At 49.8% G+C, this 17,976-nt stretch overlaps 1 protein-coding gene across 2 annotated transcripts in view; it reads left to right on the forward strand.

The window, feature by feature from the left end:
- TENM2 (teneurin transmembrane protein 2) overlaps positions 1 to 17,976 on the forward strand; it is a gene marked incomplete at its 5' end in the record, with an annotated part of 597,332 nt that overhangs the window by 321,729 nt on the left and 257,627 nt on the right. For both annotated transcript variants that reach the window (XM_081135053.1, XM_081135054.1), the window contains one exon: positions 16,482 to 16,713. In XM_081135053.1, the coding sequence (XP_080991179.1) occupies positions 16,482 to 16,713 (232 nt within the window). The remainder of the gene's footprint in view (positions 1 to 16,481; positions 16,714 to 17,976) is intronic.

Here is a 17,976-nt window from a genome sequence, read left to right on the forward strand (position 1 = left end):
GTGTGACTGCAGAGCACAATTATGTTTGCTCTTAATAGGTTTTCAGTCATCAATTAAATGTTGAATTATGTTCATTATGCTCTCTTTAAAAATGCAGCCAAATTTAGCTTCCAATTTCAAATTATTAGATCCACGCATCATGGTTAAAATTAAAATATCCAGGCACTTGCAGGCAGTAAGTTTTGCTTATCTGGAAAGTTCGCTCATTTGGACCCCCTCACGTACGAATAATGTGGAATAAAAGACACCTTGGTGACCCCCCTGGCGTGAAGAGCAAGGGCTGTGGCCTCAGATGGCCTGGGCTGGTTCTCACCGTCTACCTGTGTGAACCAAGGCAGGTTCCTTAACCTCGCTAAACCTCAGTCTCCTGATCTATATAATGGGCACCTTCCCTTAGGGTCACTGGGAGGGCTGAGTCAGATTATCTTACTTAGATACTCATATTATTCTGTGTTATGCAAGTAAACACCTTATTATTACATATTATTCTGTGTTAAGTAAAGTTCTTAACACAGATCCCAGCACAAAATGCGTGGTCAAATAAGCTAGCTACTGGTATTATAATCCTTATCAGCACTGTTTATGATTAAATATGAAAATGAATTTGACACCACACAGCACTAAAGGAGACTCCGTAGAGTATAAACACGGTGAACATACCTGAGATTACATCTTACAGAAGCTGCGATGTGACCTGCAATTATCAAACCAGTTCTAGAGGCCAGGCTAAGTTGGGACTCACTCCCCAGGAACACATACCCCGCCGGACTACTTTGCTCGGTTAGCTTGGGAAAGGCTGTTTTCTAGTAAAAATCTGCCCACGTAATATCACATTCGAGCGTCGTGTAAACTCCCCAATGTTTTGAATTTTTAGCGCCCTGTCACATTGTTTTATTCTTAAACAGCGGGAAGAAGGGAGCCTGGAAGTGGAGGGCACCCGTTGCGATTACTTAACTCAGAAAACCAGACTCCTCCTCGAGGGAGAGGAGAGATTTAAATGTTCTCTCCCCAAATTTTCTTTCAAACGGTTCGGCTTCCAACTACATCCATTTATGACCCAAATGTAACCCGGGGAGGGTGCTGGCATGCCCCACTGGCTGTCGCCTGTAACAGCAAGGACCTGAAGAGGGCTGCTTCCTTCTGGAAAACAAGCCTAGCCACTGATGTAACACAGAGAAAGGGCTGCTGCCGAGGGAGACGCCGGGGCGAGGGGACTCGGCTGGAGCAACGGGAGGCGTCAGGGGCGTGCACCAGGCTGGCAGCGTGGTCCCGGGGGAAAGACGAAGGTAGCTGCCACCCGCCGTTCTGACCGGGGGCTGCCCACATCGCTGCCCCTTCCCACCCGCCCACGGGGCTGTCCTCACTCCGGACACAGTCCCCAGGGCCCCACGCAGCCCAGGCTCTCCAGGGCCCCGTATTTGTGCCCTCGGCTCTACAGTCACCTGTTACAGCAGCCGACCTCGGAGCCTCAGCTTACCGGGCGTTGGGCGGACGTCCATGCGGACGGCACTGCCCTTGAGTCATCCAGGTAGGGCAGAGTGATGGGTTTTTTATTGACTTAGCCTGAGACTAGAAGCAAAGAAAAGGGGTGGGAAATATCGAAACAGTAGACGGCATTTTAGCTGCTTCCTTGTGCGTGATGGTGGGAAAGGCCAGGGCGCCCGAGGGACAAGCACAGAGCCGGGGAGAGAGTGTGCCCGGAAAGGGCAGGAGAGAAAGACCTGTCCTGCTTGCTCCGCACGCGGAGGGGGCGCCGAGGGGCCGGGAAGAGCCGCGGGTGCGGCCTCGGAGGTACCCGGCAGCGCCTGCGGTCCCCCGGTCGGCTTCTCACGTCTCACACCTGCCCTTGTCGCCTTCCCGGGATGCGCCCTCGTAGGCCACGACCCTGTTGCGAGCCCAGGCAGTGTCATCGTCCGCACCCCCTCTCCTTTCTGCTGGTGCCCAGCCCCATCCGTGAGGAGCCCCCTGGGCTGCGGAGGACGGGGCGGGGGCGGGTCGCGGGCCCGCGCTGCGCAGACGGCTTCCTAAGGACACCGCACCTGCTTCCCAGGTTGGGCCGTCACTACAGGAAACCGTGACGTCCCTTCTCACTCATCCGGTCACCACCACGCAGCTATCGCCGCTCCCGCTCCCCTTCACCTAGCAGGCCCTGACCTGGGGCCCAGTCGCTCATGCAAGGGGTCAAGGACAGTAAGGAGCGGTGTGGGGGGGGATAGCACCTGTGTGGCAGCTGGCGGTCGCGGCAGAGAAGAGTCGGTGCCCCCGCGGGGGAGGAGCCTGGTCAGGCAGGTGTTTCGGGAAGATGTGAGACGGGCAGGAGGAGCAGGCGTGTGCTGGTTGCTGGCAGTCACGGCGCAGGGACCAGAACGAGCCGAGCCACTGAGGGCGGCCACATAGCCTGCCAGGCCTGTGCTCGGCGCCGCGGGCGTGCCCGCTTCCTGACAGTGCGTTCCCCATAAACCCGTGGCATCGTGCGGGGCTGGGCCGTCGCAGTCAACAAAGCAGGGAGGTTTCCCGCAATTCTCCAGCTCGCGGCCCGCGCCTCCACCTGCCACGCCGACTGGGAGCACCCTTAGCCGTGCTTTCTGGAGGCTTTCTATACTTTGTTTCTTCTTTTATTTATTTTTTGATCGATTTTAGAGAGAGAGGGGAAAGGGTGAGAGAGAGATTTGCTGGTCCACTCATCTATGCGCTCACTGGTTGATTCCTGTATGTGCCCCGACCAGGGATTGAACCCGCAGCTTTGGTGTATCGGGCCGACGCTCTAACCAGCGGAGCTACCCGGCCAGGGCCCGGTTCTTCTTTTATTATATTGCACGTCTTTCGCCCCCAGAATCGATCCCTTCTGCTGTTGGAAATTTCACAAGACAAACAGAAGTTTCTCTTCCCAGGTAGCAATTTCCATTCATGAAAAATTGCCTCGCATGCAGTCAGGAAGTGGAGCAGGTTGCGGAGCTCTGTAATTTGTTTCCCATCAACTAATAATCTCATTGTGATGCATAATGTAGCGCCGTTAATGTTTCTACAAGGTCATGGATGGCACTGAGTGTCGGGGGGAGGCCCACAGCTCTGTGCGGCAAAGCCGTTCCCCCTCCTTTCACGCGGTTTGGTTTCCTAAGCACCTTGCGACAGATACCTGAGCTCTAGCAAACGATAGGCGAATGATCTGGAATTCAGAAACTATTAGCGATGTGCTGATGGGATTTTTTACACAGATGTTGATCCCATTTTGGGTTTGGTTTTTTTTTCCAGTGTGCTTTTTTATTTTTTATTTTTTATTTTTAAGGACACGAGGTATCTCTTGGGGGGTTGTTTCGCACCCTGTTTTTGAGAGTATGGCCTTATTTCTCTACCTGAAATGGCTCCTGCTCTTTCCTTCCCCCATCAACACCAAATAATTCAGCCCTGTTCTTTGCATTCCAGGGTGCTTAGTGTTTTATTATATATTTTTAATTATCATACAGTAGCATTGCCTTTATTGTATACAGTTCTATGAATCTTAACTCATGTATAGATTGTGTAGCCACCACCACCATTGTGACTCACAACAGCTCTATCTCCTCAAAAACCTCCCTCTTGCTCTCCTTCCGTGGTCACACCCCCTCCCAACCCCACTCCGTGGCAGTCACTGATCTGGTTGGGTCACTGTAGCTTTGTTTTTTTGAGAATGTCCTATGAATGGAATCAGATAGTATGTAACCTTTTGAAACTGACATTTTCATTCATTGTGGTGCCTTTGAGATGCGCGCCCGTTGTTGCACGTATCTGTAGTTGGCCTTTTCATGGCTGTATAGTATTCCATTGTACAGGTCACCCCACTTCGTTTACCCGTTCGCTTGTTGTAGGACATCTGGGTTGTCTCTGGTTTTTGGTGATTATGAATCAACCTGCTATACATTTTCACATGTAGTTTTGGGGTGAGCATAGTTTTCCTTTCATTTAGGGTGAGTACCTAGGATTGGGACTGTCAGGTGGTGTGGTAAATGGAACATCATGGGAAACTGGCAAACTGTTTTCCAGCATGACTGTACCATTTAGTATTCCTACACCAATGAGTGAGCGGTACTATCATGGTATTTTTATTGAAGTTCATGTCTGTCAAAAATATATTCTAGCCCGGACAGATAACTCATGGGGCCCAGCAAAGATGCTCAACAATTAATGGTCCAGTGAATGAGCACATGAACCAATGAAGACATGAATGAAGGACTGAACCAACAGATGATTAGAAATCATTTGCCACAGCAGACTGAGTCTGTGTGCCCCTAGTCCTGGGTAAGGAATTTCACTGGAGAGAAGACAAAATGAATTTTGTGGGAAGAGGTGTGTTGTCTTTGCCTTTCTCCCACAAAATCAGAAAAGCTTCATCGCATGGCTACATTGCTGGGCTCTGCACAAAGAGACGCCCACAGAGTGAAAACTCTTTCCAATTGTATGCCAGGTATAATTTATGAAGATTTAATGGGCTAAATACGGCCCAGTGGAGTTCTTCAGTATATAAGGTACCAGTGTTAACTCAAGTGCTAGTCCTAGAACAGGGCAACCATCAAACGTCTTATGCTTGTCAGCACAGGGTTAGGGAGCCCTTGAGCTTCACCTGATCCAATCTAGGAAGCCTTCCTGAAAGAGGAGGAACCCCATAAATCTTGCTTTTGATTTGCAAGCTTTCCGCAGAACTGTCTTTTTTCTTTGCCACATCCAGTTGCTTTTTGGTCTCACCAACTGTACATAGAGGAAGCAGGGTTCGCCCTGCTCAGGTGAGTCGGGCCTGTCGCAAAGACCTTTGATACAACAGATTCGTGGCGGAGAGCACGCCTTTCCAGGTGGCACAGGGAGCCACCAGAGCTCCTGTGAGTCAGAGTTTGGGAATAAAATGTGTCTGTTCCCACTTGGGGTGTGTCAGAGGCCTCTGCCATCATTAGTTCTCTGGGGATTTCTGCTTGTAAAGCATTTCTTGTCATGATTCAGTTGCCATGGGAAGAGAAATGAGTTGCTGCTGTTTGCGTGAGACGGAGCTGTGTTTTCGGCAGGGAAGCCTCACAGTAATTTTTTTTCTTGAACGTTGGTCATGTTCAAGCTTTTGAGATTTGTCTCTAATGATACTACACCACAGCCCCTGTGAAAGATGTTCATTTCTGTTAGAATTTGGGCTTCCCTTTGAATCCTTTGTGCTTGCCGTATTTCTCAGTACGTAACTAATTAATTAATTAATTTGGTAACCTTTCATTGTGTTTGCTAAGTGTCCCAGGAGCCAAGAGAATGAAATAGCATCCTTGCCTTCAAGATGCTTACTTCCTAGAGCAGAGACTATTTTTAACGATAGGATGATGTATACTTTCGAGAAAAAGAGGTTGAGACCCCTGAGGTTGTCTGGGGAGAGGTGTCTTAAAAGGTGATGTCTGAGCTGAGCCCTGCATGTGTTAAAGGAGCGAGCCACTCGGTTATCTGTATCCCCAAGCCAAGGGCGTCACAAGTGCAAAGGTCCTGAGACAGAAACCTGCCTGTCTCAGTCCCAAATCCATCCACCCGGCAAAGGCAAGTGAGGATCTGGGCCTTTCCTATTTATTTCAGCTGAGAACTAGGCTTGAAACTGAACAAAAGAGACAAACCTAGGCTGGTATTCCAGCCAATCCCTTACACAACCCAGACTGAAACTGTCTTTGTTCTTGCTTTCCCTCTGCCCGAAGCCTTGTCCCCCCAGACATTGGAATGGCTGTCTCTGTATTTCCTTCAGGTCTCTGATCAAATAGCGTCTTACTGAGAAGCCTTCCCAGACCACACTATTCAAGTGTCAGATAAACAGTGTTAGAGGTAGAAATTATTTTCTCCGCCAAACCTGATTATTTCACGAGAGGGATGACTCCCTTTCTCTGTTATGGGATTAGGAATGATCCCATTTGAGATGATAAATACCAGAAAATTTCAGGAACCCAAGGAGCCCGGAGAAACAGATTGCTAATTCATGACTTAAGCCTTCGAAATGTGATGAATGGCCCAGGCCCTCCGCGAGCTGTCGGAAGGGGAATTGCAACGACAGAGCAACCTGCCGGGCTCGTGCTCCAGTGTGAGCAAAAGACCCTTGAGAGCCTTGACTTTCCTGTAGGCTTCCCGCGCACCAGGGGGGCCGCTGCGAGACACGACCCCCCAGATTCCGCAACGCCCGGGCCTTCCCACGCTGATTTTCATAGGGAACGAGAAAATTCATAAAAGGTAAAAAAGCTGCTTCAGATTGCCCGCCACACACGGTTTCATTTCAGTGTATTTCGGCCACCAAAGGTGAAAAGAAAGAGTGCTGGTTAATTTTATATTCCACAAGACCTCGAGCTCCTGTGACTCATTAGCAGGACAAAGGGACCCGTATTCTTAATGGCGCTATTTACCTTTAACATATCTGGCAACGGGAAGTTTTCCAAGTCATTAAATTAATAATCTCTGACTCACAGGGTCTTTTGATTGCTCTCTTCGCCACCGCAAGAAAGAATTCACTTATTTAGGCAAAAAATAAATGACATTTCCCAAGTGCTTTCTGTTTGTGATGCATTTTCTAAGCACTTTCACTTGAAGTAAATACTATCATCTCATTTAACGCTCTTTACCAAGCAGGAGTAACCACCTGTGGATGGGGTGGGAGGTAGATTTTCTCATGTTTCCCTGCTTAGCACTGGGTACCCCTGGGTCCATGCTACACAGTAAGAAGGGCCAGGAGCGATTTCTGATCCACTTTATCTGGGAGCTGCAAAGCCACTCTCGGGCAGCTTTGAAGGAAACCACTAGACAGTTAGGAATAAAATCCAAAGAGTGCTCTCTGGCAGTCCCTGCAGCGTGTCATCCTGGTCAGGCTTCTTCAGGAAGCTCTCAGATATTTGTTTTCTTGGGTAATTAATTACCTGACTGCATACGTGTGTGCGTGCGTGTGTGCATGTGTGCATGCATGTGTGTCTCGAAGGCAGGAAGGATGTCCTGAAGATATCTCCGCAGCACGCCTGATACATGCCATCACATCGGCGGTCACCTGCCACGAAACCAGATGCAGCCTGAGGCCTGGCATTCCGCTGACTTCGGCTTCTCTCGCATGGAGAAACTTTTGTTCCCTCGCACCATAAGGCAGGGACCGTGACAGATTTGGGCGAAAGGTCACCCAGATAGTGAGTAATTCTGCTGAGCTTTGAAGGGAACATGCTCTGGGAACCTTTATTCTGCACTTGCCATTTGGCCGGTGTGCCCGGGACTAATGAATGGTGGACTTCAGAGCTTGTGCCCATCGCCCTGCTCATCAGAGGCTCAATCGGAAATCAAAATCATATCTTATCTTTGTTTCGATTATCTTCCTGTGTTCGGGGCAAAAGCACCATGACCATCTCAAAGAAAGAAAGAAAAAATCTGAAATACACCCCAAGGAAAACCTAAGAGCTGAAGAATGACATCTTGATGGAAGAAAATCCCTCTTTGAGTTTTACTTTTCAGAAAAAAAAAATATACATATATATATATTTATATATATATAGCCTGGTCTTTGAAAATCATATTACTTTTCACGGATAGGGAAATATCCAAATTTTGCCCAGCCTATTTGACAATAAGACCTTGAAAAGCTATGCGATGGGCTGGAATAAGAGGAGTTTAAATTTTTGATGCAATTCTCTGCTTGGGAAAGTGATAATGCAGCTCAAATAACAGAGAGTATTTTCTGCTGCAGCGTAACAATCAACATAATGTCTGGGCGTATTAATAATTTCACTCCTAAACTTCTCGATAGGGAGAGCATGGGTCTTAATAGCATTGTCAAGATCCTTAGGGCAATTGAAAAACCCAAAATCATTACTTTCCACTGATAGGCTTTCCTCTCTCAGAGGATGCCAAGATACCAAGGGTAATGTAGATTTATTGAAATGCGCAGATAGGCACTGCTGGGATGTAACTCTGCAATAAAATCTCTTTAGAAGGGCTGCTCTCAAATATTTCAAGTGGTCTTTTTTTTGGCTTTGTCATTTGGAAAGTAGCTAAATGGAGTTGACATTGATCTCAAGTGATACTTTCCTGATGATTCCAAAAAGCCAGAGTATGGGAGTACAGTAAAAATGGTGTGGTACCGATGATTAAAATCCCTTTCTGACCTATCACACATGAGAACTCGCCCTCTCGGGGCAGGATGGTCCCAAACCCACAATTGCTGCTCCCTGTGTGTGGGGCTGGGCCTTAGAGCAGGAAGGGCTCTGCGCTGTGATTACAGCCAGGCCTGAAGCACTGGAACAGATTCCAGGACCCCCCTCGAACCCTCAAGTGTACAATAGGCTCTCAGATGGCCATCAATCACCTAACAAGCTCCGTCTGAAAAATATCAACAGCAGCAGGGTCCCAGCCAAAAGGACCAGCTTCAGGTTGCTGGGGAAAGTGATTTGTAAGTGGTATGAAGTGCTCCCCATCTGAGATCTAACTTTGATTCCAGCGGGGCTCTGCAACAGACATCTTGGTTATGAATATATATATACATATATACAGAGGGACCGTTTATGTGTAATGTCAAGAACAGGCAAACCCATAGAAACAAACAGTAGATTACTACTTGCCAGGAGTTTGGGGACAGAGGGGCTGGAGAGTCATGTTACTGGCTGTGGGGTTTCCTTGAGGTTGATAAAATATTCTAAAATTAGGTAGTGGTAAGAGTTGCACATCTTGGTGAATATACTATATAAAAAAACACACTGAAATGTATATTTTAAAAAGCTGAACTTTATTGCATTGTAACAAAACTGTTATAAAAAGAATTGGTGATCAGGCAGAGCAAGGATAAAACAGATAAAAACAAAAGGGGTCAAAGTCACCTTCCCTGCATCCAGCTGTCCCGCTGTTAAAGGGCCCTCGAAGGGCAATGAGAATTCACTGAATTAACTAAGGGAAGACCCATCAGATTTCAGCAAAGAACAGGAACGCTCAGAGAACAGGGGCAGAGATCCGCTCCAGCCTGTCTCGCCGAGGCTCCCACACGTAACCCCAGGAACATGAGTCTGTATTCACTCATTCATTCACCGGGTACTAGTTCTGTGCCAGGCACTGCAGCCTTGCTCTGGGGATAGAAAAACAAGGGTGACAGACTCCTGGCACTGGAGGAGCCACAATGGAGCAAGAAAACAGGAGAGTCCAAAAATAATATGAAACCATATGCCGAGGGTTACAAAAGAGAGGGACCCAGTGTGCGCTCGAGAGGGACACAGGTGTGGTGCAGCTAAATACAAAATTTAAGGAGGAAAATGTATCATTTACCCTTCCTGTGCTTCAATTTCCCCGTCTTCAGCTGGAGAGCAGTATTTACTTTGTACGTTGTCGCAGGTTTTAAACAAGGTGACGTATGTCCAGCGCTTCACACGCAGCTGGTGCTTATTGGGCCAGAGCTGTTGTTCCCGGATGATCGGAGGTGCCCCGCTGAACCCTAGTTTTTCCAGAACGCAGGTAGAGTTGACCACACCTTGGCTTCTGAGCCTGCAAGCGATTACTCCTTAGGACTGCAGCCCCCGTGCCTGCACCTCGCAGCTGGACCCGTGTGTCCTGGAGAACGCACTTGGGACGTTTTCCCTCTGAGGTCGGATTTTGTGTGTCAGCAGGAGAGTGACAAGTCGTTGGTCATGAGGGAGCACAGCCATTTCCTTGTCGGGTGCTGTGCTCAGGCTGAGAGGGGCCTCTCCCTCAGGGACAGCCCCTGGCCCAGCGCTGTGCAGGCCGGGCTAGCGGCCCCGGCCAGAGCTGCAGCCTCGGCCGGAGATGTGCAAGGAGACCTGACTGGGCCGCCTCCTTCCCTCCTTCCCTCCTTCCCTCCTTCCCTCCTTCCCTCCTTCCTTCCTTCCCTCCTTCCCTCCCTCCTTCCCTCCCTCCCTCCCTCCCTCCCTCCCTCCCTCCCTCCTCCCTCCCTCCCTCCCTCCCTCCCTCCTTCCCTCCCTCCCTCCCTCCCTCCCTCCCTCCTTCCCTCCCTCCCTCCCTCCCTCCCTCCCTCCCTCCTCTCCTCCCTCCTGAGACACGGAGAAAGGCCACAGCCTGTGACAAAAGCAGCCAGATCCGAGAAATACTGCGGACCAGCCAACTGCCCTGCGAGGCCAGCGATACCATATGTCCGTCAGTAATCAAAAATAAAAGTCCGTTCCTTAGGGGACAAATCATTCCGTAGATATCAAGACAGGGAAGGAGGGAGCAAGCTGAACGTCCCAAGTGCCCAGTACTTAGAGACAAGTCAAGAAATCTCTTTCCATCTCTTTGCAAACACAGGAGGAGGCTGGATCTGGACCCGCCCTCCGTCCCAGTGTTTTTTGGCAAAGGACCTCCACCCAGAGCAGGCAGGATGAGCTGGGGCTGAGCTGGGAGCGAGCGCGCCGCTGTGCCTGCCTCCGACCAGCCTCCTCGCCGCCCTGCCCATCCCTCCCGAGCCAGGGCTGCAGCTCAGCTCCAGGAGGAAGTCTGGGGAGGGCCTTGGGGAAGGCGCAGGAGAGGGAGCGCGCTGCAGGGTGGTGGTTCTGGCCTATTTCTCCCGACTCAGGCAGCACTGGGAGGTGCAGAGATTAGAGTCAGGCAGTTCCCTCCAATTTCCCACAAGATTGGGTTCTGCCATTTAAGCAAATGTGCAAAGAAGTGGATCGAGCCAGTTTTCCTCTGTATTTGCTAGGGCGTGCGTGAACCAGGGGCAGGGGTCCCCGTGCCTCGCCTGTGTGGGTGCACCCTGCCGCCTCCTGTTCCTCTGCAGAGTGGGGAAGAGATCCGACTGCAGCTCTTCCACTTACCAAGCTCCGTGGCCTTCGGTGCCTTACTCGACCCCCCTGAACCTCACCTCCTGGACCTGTGAAATGGGCATGATAACAGAGCCTGCCCCCAGGAGTGCCTGGGAATACACTGAAATAATGACGCACAGCACTTCGCACAGGACCAGACACACGGGGAGAGCTTCGCAGGGCAGCTGTTGCCGTTGTGATTGTTTTGTAGTGATTGACATCCAGGGCTTTGTTTATGGAAATGAAACAGTTCTGAATCCCAAATTCCATTTCTTCGGGCTCTTAGAGAGACGTTCTTGAGACGGCCTGTGTTATGCCTCGGCCGTGTCACTTAGTCACTGTGTCCTTCTGCAGACAACTTGAGGGTGGGGATGCGGTCTGAGGTTTGGCAATTCACCTCCGTATGTTGATCTGATCTCGCCCTACAAAAGGCTGCCACTCAAAGAGCTAGAAAAACTGGAGTGTCCCAGAAGGTGCACAGTATTTGCCCCAGAGCCATAGTTGTTGCTGTAATTACTATTATTAGTACTATTAATTATAACACAATAATATATAATGATAATATTTATTAATAGCTTGCTAAGTGCCAAGAATTGTGCAAGGTTTCTAATGGATAGTCTCATCTGATCCTCCCAACAGCCATATGAGAGAAGTAAAATTACTGTACCCGTTTTCCAGATGAAGAAACTGGCTCAGAAAAAAAAAATACGGAGATTTGCAGGGGTCACACAGCTAGTAGGTGGCCCCGCCAGGGTTCAGAGCCGACCACCAGCCTGGCTGTCCACAGCCGACTCTTCCTAACTCTAACCAGAGGCTGTTATTCTTGCAAATCCTCACCTCCGCTTTCCTCTGGCTCCCACTCAAGGTCAAATTTGAACAGGGCGTCCTGGTGCCAGTTTTCATCAGCCAGAGACTATAGGCCTCTGCCAACAGCAGCCCCACCTGTGGCATCTTCAAATTGCTGTCAAGATATAACTCGCCCCATAGACATGATTTGGTAGAAGGCAGAGAGTTTGTGGTTAATTCGTCATCTCGGGGTCTGAGGGGTTGAAAATTTTAAAGACCAACCCTTGGCATGCCTTCTTCAAGAACAAGTCCATTATTAGCAGCCAGGTAGGCCTCGACGTTTATTTCTTTCATACCTTTTATGATCATTTTTAATCTCCAGGAAAAATTGGTGTGGACTGTAGAGTAAGACAAGGGTCTCTCATTTTTCCCTGCCCTCCCTCTCACATCCATACCCCCCCCCCTCCTTGGCAAGGGTAGACCCAGCCTGAATGCCTCCCTCAGCTGTTTATTTAGGAAGATGCAACAGCAATGGCCAATTATTAAGAATTTACTCCCTCAGCTCCAAAGAAAATTCTTTCTTTATACGTTATTTACGGCGTGGGTGTTGGCCGTTTCCACAGGCTGTTTGAGCACCCCTAGTCTAGTCAACACAAGAGTTGCTACTCCAAGATTTTACAGTCCCCACATCTAACTGTGTTGGAACTGATATTGTTACCTGACAGAGACGCACAGCTTTGTCTTTCTTAAGACTCCACTGTGAACCCACGGGCATTTAGGAAAAGCAGAATATGTGAATAGCATCCCTGTCAAGATCAAAACTTCTGGCAACTCTCCCACAATGAACCTAAAAACACAGAAGCAGAGACCATTTAGTCAAACAAGACCAAACAAGCAAACAGGACTAATTAAGTGCATATTCAAAGGCTTACATTTTAAATATACAAGAAGCACCTTGTCTATATATTCACTCGCCTTTGCCAAGTGTCTTACCTCTCCACCCTAGCTTTTCACAAAGAACCAATATACAGCTCCTTCTCCTAGGACTGAAAGTCCCACAATGCCTGAAATAAACCCCAGATTCTCAGCTCAAGGTGTTTCAGGTAAAATAGAATAGGTTAGTTAACCCCATGATTTTAATGACAGTTGCTTTTCCCCTGCTAATAGCATACTTATTAGGTGGATACTGTGGAAGCATTTATGTTACGTAGTTATTCGTGGCTCAATTGCATTATTTGTGAGTTCATTATTTATGTGATAGATGAACTATTAATAATATGTACCCAAGAAATTAAATTAAACCCAAGAAATGTGCGAAACACCCAGTGGACGTGAGGGTTCCCTCCTCAAAGGAAGTTGCTCGTTTCGCTTTCACCGTAGATCGAAGACCCCGGTTGCCTGGGGAAGGGGCTTTTTCGCATTCTGGCTTCTTGAAGAGCAGCGAGGCATGTTGCCGCCGCCGTTTGCCGTTCTGAAACGGAAAGCCATCCCATCCAGCGAGCACATAGGCCGACCGTGATGAAACTGATACATGCCAGGAAGTGCCTGAGATCAGCAGTTGTAGCCGAAGTGCTGTCATGTCAGGGACGCGTCGCCCACACCGAATAGGAAAGCTCCGGGTTAAGCCGGCAGTCAGACACGCACCTGCCTGCCGCTGGGCAGCATAAACACGTGCCCCTGGCCGGGTTAGCGTCCCAGGGGTGGCTGGGGTTGGTGGCCAGCAGAAAACCCCCCCGAGGGCATTCAGCTCTATGCCACTGTTGCCAGGAAGGAGCACAGATTCGGTACTTCTGTTATGTGTTTGTTTTCAAGAGAAGTCAGGAATCTGGAACATTATGCAGTATCTTGACTTTGAATTTTCGGTACCACTCACCCTGGGGGCAGCCAGTGCGTGACGTCTGCCCTAGACAGACAAATGTTCCTTCCCCTTCTCCAGCCTGGGCCCCTTCACAGCTGCAGCTCTGGCTTCTCCATCCTTTCGTTCCCAGAAGAACCGAGCGGTGGCCCAGCCACATAGTTTTTGGGGAACCTGCCAACCACCAGGTAGCACGTTCCCCAGTTTCCATCCACGCTTCCCCTCTAACTTTTATAGCAACCCGATAGGTAGTTGCTGCCGCTTTCACCATCTGGCAGAGGATGACCGCGCTGAGAATTTGAGAAACGAGGCCGCGGGCCCAGGCTCACACACCCGGAGAGTGCCAGAGCCGGCCCTTGAACCCAGCTCTTCAGATGCGATCTGCTACCCGCCGGCCAGGTGCCCCCCAGATGCTCCCACCTAACTCCACATGGGCCCCCGTGGTGGCGGCTGGCGCTCTGGGTCGTGCTATCTTCTCCTTCTAGCTCCTGTGCCTAACTGAAAAATATGACTTTTGGATAGACACATAAATGCGCAAATGTAAACGGTGTCATGGTGGAAATGAACCACGGTAGCAAGCAGATCGGCTTCCAACACGGAGGAAGCCGGGTTGTTCTTTGTTGCTCTCAGCGTCGCGGTTTCCCAGCCGTGAAGCAGCAGGTCGGGAGGGCAGGGTGAGTGGAGAATGCGCTCATCTCCCCCCCCCCACCCCTCTTTGCCCATCTCCCCCACGAAGCCCTTGGCCTTCTCTTGGGGGGAAGTGGAAGGAGGGCTTGACTCGCCCAGGGCTGGCAGGCGGCCCTCCGCTTCCCTGGGCATCACCCCGGGGGAGCAGCAGGGCAAGGCCACCGCGGGCATCCCGCCCACAGGAGCGCAGAGGGGCCGGGGGGGGGGGGGGGGGGGGGGGGGGGCCGGGAGGGCCACGCTGGGCGGGCAGAGAAACCTTAGCCCGGGGTGAAGAGGCGGGAAGCGCGGGTTTCGGTGTCTCACTGAGTGACTCAAACCCCTCACACAGCCTCTTTGTACTTGGGAGAGTGTGTGGTCTGGGGGGCGGGAGCCGGGGGCTGGAGCTGGAAAGTCCGGGCTTGGGGCCGGGGAGGGGGAGGGGGGTTCTCACTTGTGCACTGACTCATCTCGTCTTCCCCAGGCAAGTCTCATAATTATCTTCCTAACAGAGAGTAAGGACACCTCCCGGATGGGAGTCGAGAGGGGGGAGGAGAGGCAGGAGAATTCATTAACCGCGGGTGCGGGGCCTGGACGGCACCTCTGAACGATCATTATTACATCACTTCACCCCCTTTTCTCACCCCCTCCCACTAATCTGAGACAAATGCTAAATAACTATATAATAATACATTACTAGACGGAAAAATACAATAGCCTGCTACGGCTATGAAACTCCCTCAAAGATGTGTTTAAAATGTCACTGGCGCATAATGTAAAATGCGAATTACAGGTTCATTTGGGGGCCGCGGTTTGAAATCTATGCCATTGTACAGTGGCATTTCCCACTGGGTTTTAGTTTTAGTTGTCTTTTTCTGAACACCGGAAAAAAAAAAAATCTTCCCCAAGTAATTTCAGCCCAGAGATGCAAACTTCGAGGGACCACTTTCCTCCGTGTTTTTCTTTCTTGATTTCCTTGGTCATGATGTTCTCCAAACCCAGTATCTTCTCGGCGCCTTGTCTTTTCCTCGGAATGAGTCTGCGGGCGTCGCAGGAGCCACGAAATGTAGATTACACCTTTTGGAGATGTAACCCGGCCACATAAGGATACAAGTAGTTGAAATGTGTGTCCAATTGCTAGTTTAAATGACTTGAGCCAACTTCTTAAAGCCAGGACAGCAGGGGCCGAGGATTTTAAAAGTTGGCAGGAGCCAAAAATGACAAGGCTCAGCAATCACCTGGTGAGCTGCCAACCCTGACTGGAGTCTTCAAAAAATAAACTTTCTCAAAGGACACAAACCAAAAGTCAGGTTTCCGCAACCATTAAAAACCAAATTATAGGCTTCCATTGCATCGTGAACTGCTTGCATTTCTCATTATGCTTAAAATATTTCATTGTGTGGATTGAGACTGGGTTGCTAGGAAAACCTTGTATGGAGTTGTCATACGTGGTCAGATTTACCAGGGAATATGTACAGAGGTATAGCTCTCCTTTGTGTGTCTTTCCTGCACGGATGGAGAATTTCAAGGTTGGAAAACAGGGTGCAGTTTGCAGTCAAGGTCATGGCTTGAAAACATCAACCCTGACCTTCTCCAGAGACAGAGTCCTCAGGGTTCGGCTCCCAGAGGGGAGACGGCATCAACCGGCTGATCTGAGCGGGCTCACAGGTGTGCTTATGTTGACTCTAAACATTTTTTTTAAATGTATACATATGTGTGTGTATATAGAGACACACACAGAAATGCATACGTATATTTTTTAGGTAACTGGCAACATTATTTTAAATGGGAAATTTTATCTGAAGGTCCAGTTCATTAACTTTCTTAGGAAAGCTAGATCTGTTGCCTTGAGCGCTAACCCCCCCCCCCCCCCCCCCCGCCGGGCACGTGGGCCTGGCCCTGAGCGAGGGCTGCCACTGTGCTCTCTAGTTCGCCTCATTCCAACGACGGGCCCGTTTGCTTTCCTGCCTGCCCCTGCAGGTGTTCAGATGCGCTTCTCCGTGGCTCAGAGTGTGCCATAGTTTGATGATCTTTAGAAAAAGGAAGGAGTTTCATAGAATGTGTGCGGTGTACTGGTCTACCAGGAATTGGAACGGGGACTTGTCACAGGAATGACCAGCCTTGAATGTCATGTTACTTTCCCTGCAGGATTAGCATGTTTCCAATAATTCCACGGGTCAGCCTCCACCAGCCTGCTTTTGCTAACCGGGTTTCTTCCTCTCTGTTTGATGCCTGTGGAAAAGGCAGAGGAAAGCATGTTATTATGAGTAACTGACGCTGGGATGCCGCATGAGGCCTCAGGTCTCTCCAGTTTGCAACCTTGGGCCGTTGCCAACACAGAGACTTTGATTCCAGGCTCCCCTCCCCGGGTTTGCCCATGGTCTGTCGCAGTCACTGACGGTCATCTGTCCTTTCTCTCCTTTCAGGCCCTCCAAACCACAGCCAGTCGACGCTGAGGCCCCCTCTGCCGCCCCCGCACAACCACACGCTGTCCCATCACCACTCGTCCGCCAACTCCCTCAACAGGAACTCACTGACCAACCGGCGCAGCCAGATCCACGCCCCAGCCCCCGCGCCCAATGACCTGGCCACCACGCCCGAGTCCGTTCAGCTTCAGGACAGCTGGGTGCTAAACAGCAACGTGCCGCTGGAGACCCGGTAAGTCCCCGTGGCCCATCATGCCCGTGGCCCTACCTGGGGCGCCCGGACGGAGACACCGGTGGCAAGTGGGGGAGAAAATCTTGGCATAAATAAATGAGACCAGTCTACCGCCTCCTTGTGGTTCCCCCGGGTAATTTGACCCTGGATGGTAGGTTGACGGGTGTTTCTTTGTTCACACGTGTCTCCTTTTAATGCTTGTTTACTCTCTTAGACAGCTCTTGTGTACCCAACTAATAGAATTAGCATAACATATTTTTCCTCAGAGGCTCATGGGAAACATGCTTATAAGGATATATTGACTGAAAGCTGCTGATAAATTATGCATTTGGCCTTTCTTGAAGTAATAAATGAAGGCTCATTTGAAATTAAGTGTTTGGGGAGACCTTGAGACACAATCCCTGATTCCAGACTGACGGAAGTATAGTTTTAATTTATATTTCATCCAACTCGCGGTCTCGCCTTAATCCCTCCCGGACACACCAGCAGCTTGGCGCCTGCGGGGCAAACAGTAATGTATCAAAACAAACAAGAGAGAAGGGGCCGCGTTTATGTTGGGAGGCGAGGGTTTCAAAGTGATCTTCAGGCCTGGCTTTGGTTTTGCCTTTGCTTCTGGCCTTTCCTCACCGTCGCTTCCGGCCTTGCAACACCACGTCCACCTTCACGGCCTGAAAGAAGGTGCGTCGGTCACAGCGTGGGGCGGGGAGGTGACTGCCAGCGAAGGCCGCACGTGGGCGGGCCAGGTGGGAGGCCTCGGTGTTCCATCCCCCGGACACCTGCATGGTGTCGGTGCTCCAGCCGTTACGGTTTCCTTGTCTGGAAGAACCATGGAGCCTGAACAGAGAAAGGGGCTAATTCATGCGGACCCTTCCAAAGGTCCTCACGCGGGTTTTAAACTCTTTTTTTGTTTCGTTTTGTTTAACACGAGCTTTCACGAGAGCGCATGTGTTATTGGGTCTCAACTGCAAAAATATGTTAGCCACATGTAGAAAAAAATTAACTTACTGAGAATGTAACTGTATATTTGTAAAGGCCAGATGAAAGAATACTAATTATTTCCCTTGTAAGTACTTAGGTTTAAGGAAAGACAGATATAATCTGTCATTTTTTTTTTTTTTGGTAATGGCCAGTGAATTTTCTGCAGTGAGCTGACAACTATTTTGCAAGCCATAGATTTTCATGCTGTGTTTTGTTTTGTTTAGGTCAATAGCGTTGCCTTTCATAGGAACAGTCCTTTCAGTAACTGAGGTATAATTGACATAT

The sequence above is a fragment of the Miniopterus schreibersii genome (genome assembly GCF_964146895.1).
Source record: "Miniopterus schreibersii genome assembly, chromosome: 4".
Taxonomy (NCBI): domain Eukaryota; kingdom Metazoa; phylum Chordata; class Mammalia; order Chiroptera; family Miniopteridae; genus Miniopterus; species Miniopterus schreibersii.